Here is a 21209-nt window from a genome sequence, read left to right as displayed (position 1 = left end):
CCTCGAACAGGAACATCCTGAACTCAGCGAGCCAGGAAGCCAAATGAAAGCCTTTTATTCTGCATTAACCCCATAAAGACTGCCCTGAATGTCCTCTTAGAGCTACCAGTGGCCTCATTCTCCCACTATTCTATAAGGGAATCGGATTTCCCCTATCAGCTGTCCCCAGGACTGAAACTCCATCCTTAGAATGTCGTTCTAAGGATGAAGGCGTCTTCCTAGCTAACCGAGGAAGTTGCTGTCAGTCGTTCACACCCTGCAGGAGTGGGGTGTTGGGGGCAACCTCATGATGACTGGGTATGGACGGTGTACAGAGTGTGAAGGGGGCAGAGGAACTAGGAGGCCAGGCCCTGGGAGGGGGCATCACTCTCTCCATTTTGCAGAGGGACAGGTGGAGGCACAGGCTGGTAATTTCATGAAGACCCGACTGTCCCGGCATCGAAGAACCAGAATGCAAGCCCGGGCAATCTGCCTTGTATCAGAGCCTGCTCTGTTTGTTGTTTTTTGTTTTCTTTTTTAAGTCTACTCTTATGTGAACCAGAAAGAGACAGAGACAGAGACAGAATGCTCTCAGCAAGGTCTTGATACAGTATCTACCCCGGCTTCAGTTCCCACTAGATCGTGGGCATGCACGTGCCTGGCACACACAGGGCAGTCTCCAGACCCGAACTTGAAACTTTCTCACATGGTCAACCTCACAGAGCACTGGATATTACTGCTGTGCCAGTGTCTGGCCCCAGAGTCTGCACTTAAAAAAAAAATATTATTATTGCCATAGGGCATGTGAGCTTGCTGCAGAGAGAGGGAGAGACAGAGATGGGGGGGAGTGAGAAATCACCCCCTAGGGGGAATGGCGATCTCTTCTTCTCCATTCTCCTCTTGGGATTTTCAGCTCATACACACATGTGCCCAGAATGATTTTTCAAGCCACTAAGTCTGGGACTTGAACCTTGGTTGGCCATGTGGGACTCCAAGGTCTTAACCACCATGCCACCTACTGGCTCCAGAGCCTGTACTTCTTAGTTACTTATTTTTTTGGGGGGGGGGCAGAGATTTTTGCTATGGGGCATGTGTTCTCACCAGAGAGACAGACAGAAAGCGAGAAATCACCGCCTGGGGGGATGGCCACGCAGCAATCCCTTCTCTGCGACTCTATTCTTGGGATTTGGGGCACGCATGCACATGCGCCCGGTGTGAGTTTCAAGGTGCTGGGTCCAGGATTCGAACTACAGTTGACTACGTGGGAGTCCAGTGATGTAACCATTAGGCCAACTGCTGGTCCCTGGAGCCTGCGCTTCTAACCCTCATGCTGCAGCTCAGCAGTGTTGTGTGGTAGCCAGGCACACAGCCTCGGGCTCAACCCTCAGCACCTGGCCAGTTCTGGCTATGTGACTTTGGGCATGTTACTTGTCCCTGCCTCAATGTCCTCATCTGTGAAGTGGCCTCCTAGTACCTGCTTCTTGGGGTTTCCCTTCAGTGAGTGGGTAACTATAGCATGTTTAGAACATGTTACATGTAGGCATCATCCTGTCCACGTGGGCTATTTTTCCTGAAGCTTAGGTTGGTGAATGTCCTTGAAGAGTTTAGAATTCTTCAGAATTGCAAAACGCTGGCCCATGGGACCCTGGAAGGCTTCGGCGGCATCCTAACATCTCCTGGCTGCAGATTTGTCCCTACTTCCTAAGACTGGGCAGCGTGGGGCCGCCAGTCCACCTGGCTCAGCCCCACACTAGGCAAATGAGGTGATGTCACAGCCTCAGCTGGTGTCCAAGCCCGGTCACCTCCCCTTTCCCTCTCTTGCCTCCTCCCTCACTCAGATCCACACAAACACACACTCCAGGCCCAGAGGGAAGGTGAGAGGGTGAGGAGTGAAGGTAGGTGGCTGGGCGCACGGGTCACTGAAGCATGCTACCTCCAGCCCCATTGGACTGTGGGCCTGGGGACTGGAGCCGGACCTGAAGGGAACCTGCCCTCCTTTTAACTTGAGGCCTCGATTTGCAGCGATCCCGGAGCTTCATCCAATCCTGTGTGGGCCTGCCGGGCATTTAGGCTGGATTGCCGGCACCCCCTCTGCCAGTGCTAGGGGTGCACGGGCCAGGACCCAGCCAGGCGGCCATGACTGATGAGAAGACCTTCCGCATCGGCTTCATCGTGCTGGGGTTTTTCCTACTGGCCCTCGGCACGTTCCTCATGAGCCACGATCGGCCCCAGGTCTATGGCACCTTCTATGCCATGGGCGGTGTCATGGTGATTGGGGGTGTCATCTGGAGCATGTGCCAATGCTACCCCAAGGTAGGTGGTGGGGTTGGTTGGGGCCAGGTCACCTGGGGCTGGAGGCCAGGAGGGCTGGTGACTGTGCCTCTGATCTGCACATCAACTCCCACCCAGGTCTTTTCATTTCCCATTTGTTTTATTTGTTTTGTTTTGTTTTGAGAGATTTTTGCTATGGGGTGCGTGCACTTGCTGGAGATACAGAGACAGGGAGACAGAAAGAGAGAACTCATCCCCTAGGGACAATGGCCATGCCACAATCCCTTCTCTTCCAGTCTCCTCTTGGGATTTTGGGCATGTGTGCACATGCACCCCGTGTGAGTTTAAGCTGCCGGGTCCAGGACTTGAACTTGGGTCAACTACGTGGGAGTCCAACAACGTAACCATCATGCCATCTGCTGACCCTTCATTCCCTATCTTGATTTGGTGTTTTCTCCTCTCTGTTGGCCTGAGCACCCATCCAGCCATCTGTCCATCCCTTGTCACAAGGATGGATCAGAAGCCCCTGGATCTGGAAACGTAACCAGACACCATGGGGGAGACACAGTGAAATGCCATGCATGACCCACGTGCTTGAAAGAAAGGCAAGGAGTCCTCACCACCTTCCAGGAGCCCCTGCGCTCAGGCTGTGGTGCAGCCCCTTCCTGGGCCAGGCTTTGTTCCTTCTGGAGGCCCCTCGTGGAGCGGACACACCTGCAGCTCAGAAAGAGGAGGTCCCAGAGCTAAGAAGCAGAGCGTGGCCCGGAGCACAGATGCCTAAGACTTAGAGCATCACTTGGTCCTCTTCCACCCCCATGTCTCAGAGCGAGGGTTCTGAGGTCAGTGGCAGCCTTGATACCGCGCAGTGTCCCGAGCTCCATCCTGCGGTCTCGTGCGCTCCTGGTCTTACAAGCAACTTGGTGGTGGGGAGAGCTCGGGGAGTTCTCGCAGTCTGTTCCGATGTCTGTGGTAGTCGTCTTCTGAGCCTTGCTTTTCTCATCTGCAGAACGGAGCCCCAGATCCTATCCTGCACAGCCTCACGGAGCTATTATGAAGATCAGGGAAGAGATGGGGTACAGGAGGGTTTTGTAGAGTGTGATATTTAGGCGAAGTTACTGTTAACGGTCCTCCCAACAGCTCTGCAGAATGGATGTGTCAGGGATTGTAAACCTTTCATTAATGCCTAGAGAGGCTGAGTGACTCCTCCGAGGTCACCCAGCTGGTCAGAGACAGACGTAGGGAGGAGACAAGGAGGGAAAGAAGGATGCTAACCTGCGCTTGGTCTCCACTGCCTGGGAGACTTTGCTCAGCCCCTTCCCTCTCTGAGCCTCAGTGTCCTCATTTGCACAGTGTGTGATTGGGAAGATGGGGTGGCAGGAGAAGGGTGTATCTGACTGCTCTGCTTGCTCTGACAGCCAGGCCCCGGTAGCCCACCAGCCCACCCCCAGCACCTCTCCACTTCCTGCCTGGGCGGCTGTGCTCAGGGCTGCGGGGTGGGGGGAGGAGCACCCGCCCCAGCCCTGCCCTCTCCGCGGCCCAGCCCCGGGCTGTCAGCGTGTTTGGTGCCTGGGCGGTCAGCACTGGTTTGTAGCCATTTACTAAGCAGTTTACAGTCAACTCGCCTCAGTCTGTGAATGCCCTGAGCAGAGGTCATGGGCAGAAGAGGTCCTTGGGGCCAGGGCTACCCATGTCACCACTGCCATTGAACCCCTCCCAGTGAGGATGGAAGTCTGCAGTGGGGGTGTGGAGAGAGCATCCTTCCTGTCCTCCCTGTCACACGAGGGGACTTTGAGGTGGTGGGCAGGGTAACCCGAGTGGTGAGCGGCCGGTGAGGGGAGGACGCAGGCAGAGGGAATCGGGCTGGGTATTAATGAGTAACTGTTGAGAGACTCGCGGGTTCACGTGTCGTAGGGGCGGTGTGTGTGTGGGGGCATGCATTTTAGTGCCCAGCAGGTCCAGATTCAAATCCCTGCTCCCCTGCATCTCACAGCTGTGACCTTGGCAGAGTCCCCCCAGCCTTGCACCTTGCAGGCCAAGTTGGAGGAAGCCTTGGGTCGTGTGTGTGTGTGTGATAGGGACAGGGGGGCCCTGGCGTCATGCCTGGTGCAGAGTAGATGCGAAGACATTGTTCTCAGGATCGGTGTTTGTGGCACTGGTATGTGTGTGTGTGTGTGTGTGAGTGTTTCAGGGCTGCAGACTATTAGGGCTAGCACAGGTTGACTCCACCCAGGGGAGAGAAGGGAGGAGGTTGTGTTGTAAACCAGGGAGACACCCTGGAGGCGGGTCCAGGGTCCCCTGGCTCTCAGAACTTCATTTACTCAAGGCATCAGTAAATGGGACTTTTCTGGATTGAAAAAAAAATGAAGACAAGGCAATAAAATGAGCTAATCAGGATATGCGGGTGGGGCTAGCCAGTTCTACCATGAATTAATCTGTCCCCATTTTTGAGGGGTTGGAGGTCTAATGGGAAAGACCACTTCCTGCCTAGTAGGAAGGGATTAGGCTTCAGAGAGTCAGTGAGCTGGGCTTTATAGGTTAAGTAGAAGTTCGCTAGCAGAGAAGACGGAGGAAAAAGCCATTCCAAGCGGAAGAGCCAGGGTCACAGACATGTGGTGAAAGGATGAGGCGAGTGGCTGCTGGAGGGTGTGGGGCAGGGGCAAAGTGGATGGGGTGAGCTCGGCTCTCCAGGTCCCGGGGTGCTGGACCAAGGGAACTGGACCTCCCCCTCTGGTTGAAGGGGTAAGAGAGGGACATGACAGCTTTGCCACGTGAGAAAGTTATCAAGCTGACATCTGGATGAAAGAAGGTCTGGGGGCAGCTGGACCATGGGGGAAGTGTCTCTGGCCCAGGTGAGAAACGACAGCCACCTGGACTAAGGCAGACATGGGACCCGAGCTGTAGGATCTGAGGAGACATCTCCAGTCCACCATCTGCTGTGGCTGGGCATTGCACCTGCGACCACCTAGGCTATATTGTTCTTTCTAAAGTGGACCTGGGTCTTGGATGGGAGAGAGGAAGAGGGTTCAGGGTTCAAGTGGGGAGGCTGGGGTGGCTGAGCCCATTGGTAGAGTGAGGGCAAGGGAGCTGGGGAGGAAAAGGGGTAGCAGGAGCACAGGGCCTCTCCCTGTCTGGCTCTAGCCTCTACTCATGAGTCCCTCACCCCCACTTCTGCCTGCTTTTCTGGAGCCCTTAACCAGAACCCCAATGGGTGGGTGAAGGGCATGTCTTTTCTGTGGGTCTCCCTCTCTTGGCTCTCCCCTCCCCCTGGGGACCACTCAGTATTCTGCCTAAACACAAATCTGACTCTTAATGAGAGCTTCTGTGGGCTCCTCGCTTCTGGATCAAGGCTCAGTTCTCTAGCCCACGGTGCTGAAGACCCGCACGGTTTTCCTCCTTCACATCCGAAGTCTAGTGTTTCCCTCTCATGAAAAGTCTTGTGTTCTAAGATGCCACATCTTCTCCTCCAGGCTTCTCAATGGCAATGAGAATGGTGATGGTGCTTATGATGGTGGTGATAACATTGATGATGATGATGGTGATAGTGGAGATAGCAATGGGATGATGATTACAATATCGATGTGATGATAGTGGTGATAACGATGATGAAGATGATGGTGGTAACACTGGTACGATAATCATGGTGGTGGTGATGATGATAATGATAGTGATGGTAATACGGGTGGTGACAAAGATGATGGTGATGGTGGTGATGACGAAGACGACGGTGGTGGTGATGGTGATGGTGGTGATAACATTGATGATGATGATTGTGATAGTGGAGATAGCAATGGTGATGATTAGAATATCGATGTGAAGATAGTGGTGATGATAACAATGATGAAGATGATGGTGGTAACACTGGTACGATGATGGTGGTGGTGATGATGATGGTGATAATGACGGTGATGGTAATACTGGTGGTGATGAAGATGATGGTGATGGTGATGATGAAGAAGATGATGGTGATGGTGAAGATGATGAATATGACGGTGATGGTGAAGATGATGGTGATGATGAAGATGATGGTGATGGTGGTGGGGATGATGGTGGTGATGAAGATGATGCTGATGGTGATGGTGGTGGGGATGATGGTGGTGATGGTGAAGATGATGGTGATGATGAAGATGATGGTGATGGTAATGGTGATGATGATGGTGGTGGAGGTGATGGATCATGAAGTAATGAGGCAGAAGAAGAGCTGCTTCCTGGAAGTACAGGGCCAACTGGCAAGTACAGAGTATCCTGAGTGGATGCTCTGATTTGGATGTCCCCCCAAAATTGATATGTTGAGATTTGGCTGTGATGGGATTAAGAGGGTACACATTTTGACATATGGTGTTGAGAGGTGAGGCCTTTGGGAAGAGATTCAGATTAAATTCAGTAGTGTGGGGCCCTCTGGGTTAATTTCTGGTGGGTTTATTAATAGAAGGAATGAGACAGAGAGTGATGGACACAGCCACCCTGCTGTCCTCTTGCCTATTGATTGCAAGACCCCACCAGTGGCCCCTGGACCTCGGACTTCCAAACTGTGAGCGGAATAAACCTCTATTTTTATAAATCACACTTACAGGTTCTCAGCAATGGAATGGGCTAGAACCACTGGAAGATGCCTTGGCCTCTGCCTTACTGACAGCCCTCCGGGAGAAGCTCACTCCCATAATAGTTCTGAGAACCCCTCCATCCATCTTTCTCCCCTCCAGGATGGAGCTTATCTGGTGCAGATAAGTGCCTTCTACACGGGGAAGGAAAAAAGAGTTCTGTTTATGAGCCTGGTGTAATGCTGTAGGGTCTCATCAAATGTTTGTTGGAAAAAAAGGTCAGTTGGGGAGAGCAAGACTCAGAGAAGTCAGATGACTGGATCCTCAGTAGCATGGAGTTGTGATTTACTGAGCAGTTACTACATGCCAGGCATCTTGCTGGGGGTTTCCTCATATGGCAGATATCCCATAGAATCCTCATAGCAACCCCAAGAGATGGGCATAACTAGCCCATTAAAAAAAAAAAAAAAAAACAGTGTTAAAGGGATCAGCAGTTGATGTAATGGCTATGTCACATGGTCCCCATGTAGTCGACCGCAGTTTGAGTCCTGGACCCAGTGGCTTAAACTCACTCCAGGCACGTGTGTGTGCGTGCCTAAGATCCCGAGAGGAAAATGGAGGAGAAGGGATTGCGGCGTGGCCATTCTCCCTAGGGGTGATTTCTCACTTTCTTTCTCTCTGTCTCTGTCTTTCTGGCGAGCACACACACCCGATAGCAAAAATCTCTCAAAATAGTGTTAAAATACACACATCCTGGGCCAGCCGGTGGCATGGTGGTTAAGGCACTGGACTCCCACATGGCCCACAGTTTGAGTCCCCAACATGCGGACAATGCGTGCATTCCCAAAATCCCAAGAGGAGAATGGAAGAGAAGAGATTGCAATGTGGCCAACCTCCCCGGGGAGTGGTTTCTCACTTTCACTTTCTCTGTCTCTCTCCACTCTGGTGAGTGTGTGTGCCCAATTGCAAAAACCTAAAAAACAAACAAACAAAAAAACAAAAACAATACACATGACCTAAAATTTACTGCCTTCAGTATGTTTACATGGGCCGTCCAGTGGTATTAAGTACATTTCTATTGGCGTGCAACCAATTTCAGAACTCTTTTCATACTGTACAACTAAAACTCTATACCCACTGCTGATCCCATAGCCTGTGGTTAAGGGAGCCAGATTCCACATGGCTGACCATGGTTCAAATCCTGGCCTTGGTGGCTTGAAGAATGTGCCAGGTGCATGCACGTGTGTGTGTGCCCCAAATCCTGACGAGATGGAGAAACGGAGGAGAAAGGATTGGGAAGTGATCACATAAAATTGGGGGGGTGCTTCATCCCGCTACCACTCTCTGTCTCTGTTCACGTGCCCTCCGGCAACTGAAAACAACAGCGACGGCAACTCTATTTCCATTAAACAACCGGCCTCACTCCTCCCTGCCCCAGCCCTGGCCACCACCATTCTATTTTCTGTCTCTAAGCTCTCGAGCACCCTAGTGACCTCACATAAGGGGTACCAGTGAGGGGAACCTCACTTCTGTATCTGGCTGATTTAACTCAGCATAAGGTCCTCAACATCCATGCTGAACTTCAGAAGTTCCTTCCTTGTTAAGGCTGAGAGTACTCCACGGATAGCACATGTCATTTATCCCTCCGTCCTCGGTGGACCTCGGGGAGCTCCTACCTCTTGGCTATTGTGAGCAGTGCTGCTCTGAGCAGGGATGTGCAAGTCTCTCCTCCTGGCCAGCCCATGGCACAGAGGGGTACAGAGAGCCTCTGGGAGGAGGACTGACCACCTGAGCGAGCACCTGGCCGAGGGAAAATTCTCAGCCAGTCTCCCAGACTCCGGAGGCAGAGCAGAGCTCCTTCTGCCTCATCCCACCATCTCGTCTATGATCTGCCTCCTCCTCCACCACGCCATGCTCACCCCATCATGCTGGGCTTGCAGAAGACCTCTTGAGCCCTGGAAGTTCAGGGACAGGAACTGGTGGGTACAGCAGCCAAGTGTCTGCTCCCCACCACAGCCTCTGTGACAAGAAACGTGACAGTGACCCACTTCCAACTCTCACCAGATAAGGATGAAGTACCTCCTCTGTGCCAGGCATGTGCCGGCCACTGGAGGAAGACCACTGGGAAATGACAAAATGTGAGCGCTTCAAGGGTTGCTAAGTCTCTTTCACTCGCTTCTGCCCCCTTGTGGCTAGAAGAGGGTCTGCACACAGTAGGTGCCAATCCACGTTTGCTGAGTGGATGGAGACCAGCTCAGGTGGAGTGTAGAGATCTGCTACCCACTGGTGCTGTGTCCTGGGAGGCCTCTGATGTGTCAAGAGCTTCACTGATGCTCCGACGCTCTGGGGTCGGACAAGAGCACATGGGGCAGCTGGCTCTGTCTGGCCAGCTGCAGAGAGGCTGTCTCCCCTTGGTCCCACAGATCACCTTTGTCCCCGCTGACTCCGACTTCCAAGGCATCCTGCCCCCAAAGGCCCTGGGCCTGCTGGAAAGTGGGCTGCACGCTGAGATGAAGAGGTGAGCGAGGCAGCGAGCCCCATAGCCAATCTCCCCCTGCACAGGAGAGCGGAGGGAGGGTCGATGTTTCCTCCCCTCGTCTGGGTTCTGGCCTTGCCCTCCTGCTCACTGGGAGCACACGGAAGTCATGGGTAGCTCGGTGAGTCAGGCATTAGCACGCCCATGTTACAGATGAGGAAACCGGGGCTCAGAGGCTTTGTCTTGTCAGGGCCTTAGCGAGACAGAAACACCACGGAACACACAGTGAGAGGGAGCGGCAGGTGTGCCTCAACAAACGGGAGGGTGACGCAGCCAGGACACAACCCACGGCTCTGCCACTTACTAGCTGGGTGATGCTGGGCGAGCTACGAACCTCTCCGCCCCATCCGTACAGGGACGCTATGCCGAGGATGCCAGGGAGGGTTAAATGAGATGATACGTGCAAAGTGCCAGGAACAGAGCCTGGCACACAGCAGGTCTTCTGAAAGTGTTGATCATCATTGGTAAGTGCCCCTGTGTGCCAGAGACTGGGGCAGGCCCTTTGCACCCACTTTTCAGTCCTCACCAAAGCCCTGTGAGGTGGGGTGTTAGGTGCTGTGTACCGATGTGGAGACGCAGGCTCAGAGAAGTGCAATCACAAGCCCCAAGTGCCGTGGGGCACCACATCAGGACGGAGTTCAGGCTCCACCTGCATGGAGTTAGGGCCTGGACTCAGGCCTGGTGGGGCATAGACTGTTCCCTCCCTGGAGGGGTCACAGCCCTCCGGCCCCGGAAAGGTGGTGGGACCAGCTGACCTCCCAGCCGTGCCTCTGAGCTCAAAGGCCGGGCTGCAGTCCAGGGTCTGCCGTGACTCAGCAACTCTCCTTACTTTGCTTGGGGACAGGAATGGTGATGGCATTTCCTGCTCCTGGCACACAAGGTGAACCGAAGTCCTCTGGGAATGAAGTGGACAGACCCCAGTGGGGTACAGGGGCCCCCATACTCCACCTTAGGGCCAGTGACAGAGGCTGGGCTGCCATGGCAGAGCCGGGGCTCAGGCCACCCTGGGTGTCACTTCCCAGCCGTGCGACTTTATGAGACACCTCTGCACCTCACTTTGCAGAGGAACTGCAGCATGGTGACAGCAAGCACCACCACCTGCTGTCTGTGTCACCCTGAGCAAGCCAGTTCGAGTCCTCATGACTCAGCTTCCTAAGTCTGTCCGGGAATGAGGGTGACCAGCGAGCTAACCGACCGATCTAGCAGGCAAGCAGAGCGCAGTAGCTGGAGGCTGCCTCTGTGCGTGGACGCTGTCCACTCTGCTCCTAGGCGTTGTCGGGCATGAGGAGATGGTGAGCGGGCAACCCTCAGCCGCTGTCTGGTACCCAGAGACCCCACGGTGCTAACTCAGCGTGTGTTTGGTGATCGCGCCGTGGGTTAACTTCGGAGACACTCAGTGAGAGGAACACCGGCCTAGGCCACACTCTGGTGCAGGCCTGAGCCCTCTGTTTTATTTACTTACTTTGCTGGGCCTCGCCCTCCCCATCCATGGAATGGGTACAGGAGCATTCCCCAAAGCTTCTTGAGAGATTAAGGGACCCCACGTGCTGGAGCCGCGGGGCCAGGGGAGGGCGTGCTCTGCTTGTGCTTTCCACCCACCTCTCTGTTCCCTCCCCACCCTGTCTACTGTGCCCCTCCGGCAGCACCCAGCCCCCGTACGTCAGGCTGTGGGAGGAGGCCGCCTATGACCAGAGCCTGCCCGACTTCAGCCACGTGGAGATGAGGGTCATGGGCTGTGCTGAGGACCCCCGCCCCCTGCTGGCCCCGGGGCAGGGACAGCCTAGGCTGGAAGGCAGTGACGGAGGAGAAGGTGGCCCTCGGGGCGCTCAGGCCTGGATGGAGGCCACCGTGGTGGTCCACAGGGGCTCGGACGAGAACGAAGGAGAAAGAAGCCCAGCTCGGAGCAGGCTGGGGTGAGTGTGGAGCGTGTGGGAATGGGGGTGCTGCCCAGTTCTAGGGCGAGGGGGTGGGGCCGCTGGAGGGTGGCTGGCAACATTTGTGTGGACACTCTGGGAGGCCGCAGGTGTGACGGGAAATGAATACGGGCTTGGCAGTCAAAGGAGCTTAGGGTCAGCTCCTCTGCTGTGTAACCCCGGCAGGTTTCTCTCTCTGCCTCAGTTTCCCCTTGTGGGAACAATCATCCCTGGTAGGCAGGGTTGTGATGAGGGTCAGGGCAACGCATTGAAGTGGCTGGCACACAGGCAGCCCTTACTCTCTCTAAACCATCATTGTGAGCATTAGAAGGCTGGGAGCCAGAGGACCTGAGTTCAAACCCTGGCTCTGCTGCTTACCTGCTCTGTGACTTGAGGCAGGTCACACACCATCCTTATCTGTCTGCACCCAGTTACTCATTCACTCTATCAACATTACCGGGCACCTGCTCTCTGCCAGGCCTTCGGGAGCTCCCAGTCCAATGAGGGAGCCAGACAGGGAAACAAGCGGGCACACGAGTGTCTGGGCTGCAGAGACCAGAGTGACCAGAGAAGTGGGTGAGAGATCTGGTTTGGATAGTAACATAACAATGTCTGTTTCTTGAGCAGCTACTAGATGCAGGCTTAGTGTGGAATGCTTTGTATGCATTGTCTGCTGTAAACCTCAGAAACTACTGCAGAAGTAAATACCATTATTTCCCCACTTTATGGGGGAGGAAACTGAGGCCCGGGAGGTAAACTAACCGACCAGGCCTTGCAGCTGGCTGGGGTTTGGGCGCAGGCGGTCTGACCCCAGTGCCCTCACCTCGTGTTTTTGCCTCTGCAGCTCCCCAGGCTGTTCCCAGGGCCCCGCACCCTTGGCCTCCCTCCAGGATGACCTAGACCTGGGCTCCAGTGACGGCAGCAGCCCTAACCCATCCCCACCTGATGGGGAGGAGCCTCGCCCCCCACCCCAGGAACCCTGGGCCTGCAGGTGCCCGCTGGACCACTTCCACGACTTTGCCCTGATCGATGCCCCCACGGAGGACGCACTCCCAGAGGGGCAGCAGCGGGACCCCAAGGCCAAGGCTTCAGACCCAGACGTAGTGGAGCCCGAGGAGGAAGAGGAAGACTTGTACTACGGGCTGCCGGACAGCCCTGGGGACCCCCTCCCAGACCAGGAACTGGGCTTTGAGCTGGATGCCCAGGGCTGAGGTGGGCCCACTCCCTGGGTTATAGCTGGGCACTGCTGCTAACCCCGTGACCTCGCAGGGCCTCAGTGTCTATCTGCAAAATGGCATCATGTGGAGATCAGAGAACACGACGGACCCCAGAGATTTTCGACCGTAAAGAAGTACAGAGGGGGGGGCCGTTGCTCTTGAGGGACCGTGGCTCTCCCAGTAGGTACTTTTCTTTGGTGAAACTGTGAAGGTAAAATAGGATTTGTTACGGTGATCTGGGACCCGTAAAAGCCTTCTCCGCCTTGCCCCAAAGCTGTCTCTGACAGAGACCCTCCTTGGTGCTACTCTCCCAGGCCCCCGCTCCTTGGAGGCCCAGGATCCCCACTCCTGTCGAGTCTTTGAGTCCTCCCGGGAGACGCTGTGACCCATCTACACTCGGGGCTATCTGAGTCTCCTCCCGCCCACATCCCCTGGGGCTCCCATTGCTCCTTCACCAGGACCCGGAACCTTCCATGGTGTCCCGTGTTGACCTCTGGGCTTTATCTCTGGGCAGCCTCTCCCCATCCTCTCTGTCCTTCCCACCCCAAGCCCTCCGGCCCCTAGCCCAAGCTGTTTTCTGGCAGGGTGCCCTTGGCCCCGTGTCTAGCCGGCAAACGTTGTGTTCGACCCCTCTGACGGCTTTTCCTGGCATCAGCGCCTCTGGAACGAGGATGTCCTCTGGCCTCTGTGCTCCCCTGGGCCTTGCACGTCCACCCCTGTGGCACGGCCGCCTGCCCTGCTCAGGGCAGCATCGTGGCTTCACTCTGGGCCTGGCCCAGGGCCGGTGGTTATCAAATGGGGCCCAGGAAGCTCTGCAGATAATGCCCCATCCCCCACATTCCCAGCACTGAGATGCACAGCCCACTCAAAATTCTTATTTTTTTCCCTTTGTTTGTGGTAGGGTATGTGTGCTCCCCAGGGACAGAGAAAGAGAGAGTGACAGTGAGAAAGCAGCCTCCGTGGAGCATGGCCACACCACAATCCCTTCTGGCTTCTGTTGTCCTCTCGGATTTGGGGCACGTACACACATGTGCCCCACTTGTTTTTCAAGCTGTTGGGTCCCGGATTCGAACCACGCAGTTGACCGTGTGGCATCCAGCCACTTTAACCACCATGTCTCCAGCTGGCCCTTTGGTGCTCAAAATTCTAAATGGCCCATCACAAAGCCAGACGAGAAGCCCCCAGAGCAACCGTCTGCCCCACACACTGGCTGGGTACATTTCCACTGGTTCAGGAATGTGGGTGGAATTAGGCTTCCAGGTGGAGTTCGCTTCGAATCAGGTGGCATTTCCTGGACATCTTTGATGTGACAGACACGAAGCTGAGTTCCGTTGGGGACAGAGATGGGCACTGCTGATATGGCCCTTGCCCTCTGGGGCTCACAGTCCAGGGACCTGGCTCCGAGACAGAGGGCAGAAAGGACGCTGGAGTGGGAGCAGACTGTCCAAACTGTCAGGTCACAGAAAGCTAGTGACAGCCATACACCCCGTGGGGCCACCTAGCCAGTGACGAGTGGCCGGGCTTCCTTGGTGGTGACCGAAGCTGTTGCCATGTCGTGGCCTCATAGAGTACCGCTCCTGTTATGACCTCGTGGCCCCTCCATGCCCTCTGTGCCCGCAGCTGACTTGGCAGCTGCAGAGGAGAGGGCAGCGAGGCTACCTCGAAGCAGGCCTGCACACTCAGAGCTTGTACTGGGGACCTGGGAGTGGGGGCCCTTCTCCTGGCTTGGCGTCTGGATTGAAGCTGAGGAGTCCTCTCAGGGAAGGAGATACTCCCCTGAGCCGAGTCAGATGGGCATGCTCCCTGGAGCACACTCCCTCCCCTTCCTGGGTCACCTCCCCCCTCTGCAGTGAAGGTGCCCCTGGGCCCCGGTCTCTGCTGTGCTCCTGTTGTGGCCTGAGGCCTCGGACGGGGCCAGGCGTAGCGTGCTCCTGTGCTCTGTTGATGAGGCGGGGAGGCCTGTGACCCACGTCAGAAAGGTCACTGGCACCGGGCTGAAATAAAAGTTTTCAACATTCACTTGCATTCTTCTCTATAAAATCACCAGTTCCCCTCGGGCAGGATGAATGAGGCATGCTGGTCGCACCACGGGCCTCTCCGGAGGGTGAGCACCAGCCACAGTGGCATGACTGTATGGGCGGCTGGGTGGGGTAACTGCCAGGAGTGGCCCCACACCCTGAGCCACAGCTACAGGGGCCCTCGGCGTGAACGAGACCTCTGGTCGCCAGGCCTGCCAGCAGAGAGATGCTACCCCTGGCCCAGGAGCCTTCAGGGGGCTGTGGGCTGTGGAGAGACATGGCTCCCTGTCAACTTCCTGCACCGTGGGGAGACCCCATGCCTGGTCTGCCCATGACGGTCCCGGATTCCACCTGCCCTTCCCCGGTCCCCACTTAGCTATGGGTGGTGCGTCCTGTCTGGTTGTCTCCATGGAATTCAGTCTCCTCATGTGCAAACTTAGCCTCTCCCGGTTTCTGGCTGTGTGGCCTCAGATAAGTCAGCACCCCTCCTGAACCCCAACACTGGACGTTACACAGTGGGAGGATAATGCTGCGGGGTGCGCTGCCTCCGGCTCGTCGTAGGTGCCCAGTGTCTGCCTCCTGCCTCCCTCTCTACATCGTGGTCTCCTCACCTACACGGTGGAAATCTAGTCTGTCCTGCTTACTAAAAAGATAACAGGTGAGTGGGCTCATGAGGAAGACGCACGAGAAAGCTCTGGGCAGCAGGTATATGGAACATCTGCAGCGTGCTAGGTCCGGAGGAGAGGTAAGTGACAGCAGGTGACCGGGAGCTAAGGCAAGCACAGGAAGGAGGCTAGGGCTCTGAGTGAGGGTGGCAGGGAGTGATGGCAGGCCGGGAACCTGGAGGAGGAGCCAGATCACCCCGTGCCTGGTTAGGGAAGGCACTGCCGAGCACCTGCCGAGTGTTGGTCTTCATGTGAGCTGTCTCTCTGCATTTCCTCCTCCCCAGGTACAGACGGGCACTGCAGGGGCAGAGCTGGTACTCAGACCCCGGGGCCCGTGTTCTTTCCACTGCACCACCCAGTTCACACATAACAGCACGACTCAGCAATGCCCTGCCGTCATTGCATCCTCATGACCTGCAAGGTGGGTGTACAGGTGTGGAGACGGACTTGGCACGTTTCCAGAGAAGGGGCCAAATGGAGGGGAGGGTCTTCCCTTCCTGGTAGGAATTATTCAGTAGCACGTGGCTGCTCTGGCCTAGTAAAGACAGGAGAAAGACAGCGCCCTGCTCCCACACCTTCGGTGACTCCCTATTGCCCACTGGGTAAACATCATGCCTTCACCCTGGCAACTTGAGGCCCTTCATGATCCAGCGCTAAGTGCCCTTTCCAGATGAATCATCCACCACTTCCCCAGCACCACAGCGTGTGAAGTTTGACCTTTCACGCCATCCTGCCTCTGCTCAGGCTGTTCCCTCTGCCTGGATGCTCTTCATCCCCTTTTCTAACTCCCGTAAGGCCTGGCTCAAGCTCCACCTGTTCCCTGGCTGCTGAACTGGCCTTGCACTGCCCTCCCAGGGCAGAAGGCATCTCTTCTCCATCCCCTTCTGAGTCTTTCCCATTGGAGTGCCCCACTCAGTTCCCAGCGCCTCTTATGTGAGTGTGGGTCTCCCCACTGACTGGGAGGGAGTAAGAGGACAGCTCTCCCCACCTGTATTTATATGCCCAGGCTTAGCAAAAGCAGAGGACGGTGGTTTGGTGGAGCAGAATTTAATTGAACCACACTAAACGGAATTAGGTGCCACTGTGAAGGCTGGCCCAGGTGCACAGACGAGCAGGGACGAGGAGTACCGGCTGTGAAGTCTGACCCAGGTGCACCTACAACCAGGGAGGAGGAGCACTGGCTGTGAAGGCTGGTCCAGGTGCAGACGAGCAGGGAGGAGGAGCACCGGCTGTGAAGGCTGGCCCAGGTGCACAGACGAGCAGGGAGGAGGAGCACCGGCTGTGAAGGCTGGCCCAGGTGCACAGACGAGCAGGGAGGAGGAGCACCGGCTGTGAAGGCTGGCCCAGGTGCACAGACGACCAGGGACAAGGAGCACCGGCTGTGAAGCAATCAGCCAGGCTTCCCCACCGGCCAGCTCCGTGAGGTCTGCCGAGAGAGGGAGCCTCTTTGGCCGTCAATTTCCTTATCAATAAGATGGGGCTGATACTACTGTGCTGGTGGGCATGCTGGGATGATGAGGCGTGTGCCTGGCACCTGGCAAGCCCTCAGCAAACGGGAGTTATTATTACTATGATTTGCAGAGATGAGGGGAATGTGCGTGATGGGTAGACAGCAGGAGCCGGTGTAGACTCAGGCTGGCTTCCAAGCACCGTACCATCGGTGCTTCTCAAAGGCAGATCAGGCACTCTCCTGGGCAGCGTTAAATACCCAGCGTCCTTGGGTTGACTCCACAGTGCAGTGGCTAAGTGTCATGCTAGGGGAGACTGGGCCCCACATAGCCGGCCATGCTTCAAACCCCAGCCCCAGACACTTGAAAAACATGCCAGGTGTGCGCATGCATGTGTGAGTGCCCCAAGTCTGTACAGGATAGAAAAATGGAGGACAAAGGATTACGGTGTGACCAGGTCCCACTGGGGACTCTTCCTCTTGCACTCTCTCATGTATGAGCCCTCTAGAAATTAAAAAAAAAAAAAAAAAAAATCCAGTGTCCTAAAACTATTCTCAGAAAGGTCTGAGATGGTCTAAATTTTGAATAAGCCTGCCTGGTGGTTCTAAAGTGCAGAAGGGCTTAGGTTTTTTTTTCCTAAATGGGTTATCAAGAACTGTTAGGTCGTTGGGAAAGTCGGGACTTTTTCTATGTTTTTCTATGCCAGAATGTGTCGTGGCTTTCCTGACAACCCAATAGAAGAGCGGAAGGTTGCGAGCTAGGATAGGGTAAAGGGTGAACAGGTAGGATGAAGGCCCAGGGTCTCTGGGCACAGGCATGCATAGGCTAAGCCCTAGAGGAGGGGAGGAGAGAGAGGTGGTCCCAGAATCCTGGTGAGGACTGAGCTGGCTGGAGTGGGACAGGACAAGGTCCAAGACAGAGACTGGAGCTTAGTCACGGGCCCCTGATTCCTGCCCTGGAGCTCTGATTTGATGTTAGGGGCAAGCGGTACCCATTGATGGTTCTTGAACAGAGGAGCGGCATGAAGAAAGGATGCTAGGGCATACACCTGCGAACAGTATAGAAGAGAGTGGGTTGGCTTCTGCGTGGGTGAAGAGATTCGATTCTCAGCTTGACCTGTGAAGGGTTTTCCAGCTGTGGGGAAATCCACAGGGTGGATGCCAGGTCAGGAGAAGCTTTGGAGCCAGCGTTCTGGGTTCCTCATTGCTGAGCACAGCCCAATAGGGCAGGGCAGGGTGAACGCTGTGGCAGGCTGCAGCTGCCCTCCCTGGCACGAGGGCCCTGGCCCAGGCAGTGCCTGGTTTATAGATCTAGGCTCAGTGAGGGCCTGGTGAGCCGGGAAGTCTCTGGGCTCCACTGTGATTCTGTAGATGCTTCAATTCTAAGCCACCTGCACACCCTCCGTGTTTAACCAGAGGAGTGCTGATGGGTAGGGGTGGGAGTAGATGGGCAAAGCAGGTTGTGGATGTGTTAGCCTGCCCAGGGCAGGGAGGGTTCCTTTCCATTTGTTCATTCATGTATTCTCCAGCACGTTCTTGGTGCTCAGCATCCCCTGTGCTCAGCCATGGGGACAAAGAGGCGCCTGGCCCATGCCTGTCTGGGGGCCCCTACACCCCTGGGATCACTGACAAATGAGTGGTGGCAGGTCACCACGGTCAGTGCTAAGCAGACAGAGGTACAGCGGGGACCTGACCCCACCTGGGAGTCAGCAAGAACTCCTCAGAGGAGACTCACCCTGGGTTCCGTCCTGGGATTCACCAGAGAGAGACAAAGGTTAGGAGCCCAGCGAACCTGCCAGGTTCGAGGACTGACCCAGGGGCGGAGCTTAGGCTAGGCAGGAGAGTGACTGGAGAGGACACGGCTGGGTGGCTGGGAGGGACCAGACCAGGGTGTCGTGGATGTTCTCTGGAGCACATGGGCGGACGAGCAGGGGGCAGGGGCTGTGCAGCGAGGCTTTTCTTCTCCAGGGTGGGGATGGGCTGGACCATAAGGAGGGCCACCCAGCTGCATTCACTGCAGTGAGGAATCTGGGTTGACAAGGACAGGGCTAGGGTTTCCACAGAGGGAGGATTTTGTAGGGGGTGGTATTGAACATGGTCACTCGAAACGGTGACCCTCTGATTGAATCTAACCCTCTTCCACCTGCTGGCATGGCACCACCCCGTCCCACTTCTAGAGCCCACCTGGCAGTCGGAATTTCACCTTTCCTTGTGAATTTCTTTGATGAATTTCAAGATCCCTGATTGAAAGCTAAACCCCAGGAAGGCAAGGACTCTATTACGTTCACTAGTATGTCCTCTGTGTTAAGCGACGTTCCTGGAACACAGTATGGTCTCAGTAAATATTGTAATATCCATGACCGGGGCTGTATTTCTTTTTTTGGGAGTGTGTGTGTGTGTCTTTTTTTCTTAATGTGAAAAGATGTTTGTAGTAGCTAGGAGAAAGAGCGCAGTTTAAAAACTGGCTTGCGTGCTGTAGCAGCCACCGTTAATTCCCTCCTTCCTTGATTTTTAAAAAAGAATTGTTTTATTTAACTTGATTTATTATTATTATTATCATTATTATCATTATTTTCCAGATTGATAAGAGAGAGAGGGGACGTGAGAAAGCAAGTCATCAGGTCCAGGACGTGAACAGCAGTTGGCCATGAGGGAGTCCAGCGCCTTTAACCACCACGACACTTCACGACACTTGCCAGCCCAATCCTCCCTTTATGTTACCTAGGGGAATCACATGCCCACTCTTGGTGGCTAAAGATGATCGATCCAAAGCCAACTGTGACAGTCCTACTCTCCACTGCTAAAGATAGCCATGACATCCAATTCTGGCCAAATGAGACTTACAGATAAATCGGTTTGGGGTTTCTTATAAAAAAGCTTTTGCTTTTGCAGTAAAAAGACAGAAGTGACTGCCTTTACTGGTCTTGGATATAGATGCAGTGGTTGGAGCTGTAGCAGCCACATTGCAACCATGAGGAAGATTGCTGGAAGCACAGAGGCACTGGCCCTCACATTGTTTTAATGGTGAACCATGGTCAGCGTCCTTAGGTACTCTAGCTGTGTGAGAACAATTACCCTCTGTTTCACCTGTTATACTTGAAGCATTCAGATACACTCCTATAGGAGTGTGTGCAAATGTGAATAGGAAAAAAAAATAACTGATTATCTCTGGGTGGTGAGATTCTTCTTCATATTTTCTGTTGTATGACGTTTTTACATTCAGCATATGAATGATGATCAGAAAAATAACTTTTTATATTCAGAAAATACACGATGATGCTAATTCTATTTTTATTTTAAATAAATGATTTCCCCAGAACATAGTAGGCGCTCATGTAGTGAGAGAATTAGAAGGAAGTGAGCTGAAGACCGAGCACCAAACAGGAGGTCGGACCTGACCTACACAAGTCTCCTCCAACACAGTGCGGGATGACCACCTCGCAAGGGCAGACATCTCCGCCCCAGGAGCAGCCGAGAACCTGAGGCTCTGAAGAAAGCTGGTGTTCCTGGCCCGCACAAGGGCATGTCTGTCCTCACCTGGGATAAGGCCCCCAGCTTCTCCGCTGGCCCCCGCCTGCCCAGCGAGTTCTCAGCAGCATGGGGTGGTTCGGGGAGATTGAAAGGAAGGGGCAGCTGTCCCCCTACCCTGCTTCCCCCACCCCCTACCTACCCTTCCCCCTTCCTGAGGGCCTAGGGAGTCAGCAGCTGTGAGGCCTGCAGGTGGGCAGATGGGGCAGCCCTGGTGGGGGCTGTAGACGCAGGCCACCAGGGAGCAGCATCCTCTGTCTCTCCTCCGGGAAAGAGGAGACCCTGCCAGCAATGGATGAAAGGGAAAGTCTCCCAGGGGAAAGCTGGGGCACTCCCCTCCACAGATGACCCAGGCAGCCCCTGCTGTTCCCGGCTCACAGCCTGGCTCCTTCTGCAGCTGCGGCTGCAGGTCTGCTAGGCGCCAGTTCTTTTTTTTAATTTTTAATTTTTAAATTTCAATTTATTGTATACATTCAATCACATTTGTCACTTAGCTTGCAAAGTGAATATTTCAACATGTATATATTAAAAAAAATAGGTGCCAGTTCTTAACTCGCTGGGTGCCCGAGTCCAGTGCCGGCAGGGCCAGTCGGGCGAGGCTGCCCTGGAGGACAAGCTGCAGGCCCCTCCCCTCGCTCTTTTCTTTAGAATGGGGTAGACGTCTAGAGCAGCCAGAAGGCCTACCCTGGGGTCTCTGCCTCTCCCTTTCCTTCCTCCTCTGCCTGCCTGCCGGCTTCACAAACAAAGCCCGGTTTCTCATCTAAATAACGGGGTGCCAGTCAAGGCCTCCCTGCCTCTCTCCAGGGAGCGACTTTGCTCTTTTCTGGGGTGGGAGATCTGGACCCTGTCCTGATTCCCCATGGGGTCTTCCCCAGACTCAGTTTCCCCACTCCTAGAATGGGACAGCAGCCCTGACCCCCTGTCTCTAGGCACTGGGGGACCTAGGTGTTAATGCCAGGCCTCTGATTCCTCACCCTCCCCATGGCTACCCTCCCTGCACCATTAACTCCCTGACCAGGTGGTGACAGAAATATTCTGGCCTGGGGAGAGGACTAGCAGCCCCTGAAACTGCAAGCACATTCCTCCTGGCCCCACCC

At 55.0% G+C, this 21209-nt stretch overlaps 1 protein-coding gene across 1 annotated transcript; it reads left to right on the top strand.

Annotated features, from left to right (window-relative positions):
• The first annotated feature begins 1847 nt into the window (after positions 1-1847).
• Positions 1848-13383, top strand: BSND (barttin CLCNK type accessory subunit beta). The gene is made up of 5 exons (XM_006146104.1): positions 1848-1874; positions 2002-2292; positions 9212-9306; positions 10968-11237; positions 12082-13383. The coding sequence occupies exons 2-5, from the start codon at positions 2116-2118 to the stop codon at positions 12446-12448; spliced, it is 909 nt and encodes a 302-aa protein (XP_006146166.1). The 5' UTR covers positions 1848-1874; positions 2002-2115; the 3' UTR covers positions 12449-13383.
• The last annotated feature ends 7826 nt before the right edge of the window (positions 13384-21209 follow it).

The sequence above is a fragment of the Tupaia chinensis genome, unplaced genomic scaffold (assembly GCF_000334495.1).
Source record: "Tupaia chinensis unplaced genomic scaffold, TupChi_1.0 Scaffold000165_2, whole genome shotgun sequence".
In the NCBI taxonomy this organism is placed as follows: Eukaryota; Metazoa; Chordata; class Mammalia; order Scandentia; family Tupaiidae; genus Tupaia; species Tupaia belangeri.
This window is presented reverse-complemented; position numbering and strand designations above follow the sequence as displayed.

Excerpts from the sequence above, each read along its gene's own strand:
- BSND (XM_006146104.1), top strand. The coding sequence starts at position 2,116 with ATGACTGATGAGAAGACCTTCCGCATCGGCTTCATCGTGCTGGGGTTT. Across the intron at positions 2,293-9,211 it reads TGTGCCAATGCTACCCCAAG|ATCACCTTTGTCCCCGCTGA; the intron begins GTAGGTGGTGGG and ends TTGGTCCCACAG. Across the intron at positions 9,307-10,967 it reads CTGCACGCTGAGATGAAGAG|CACCCAGCCCCCGTACGTCA; the intron begins GTGAGCGAGGCA and ends CCCCTCCGGCAG.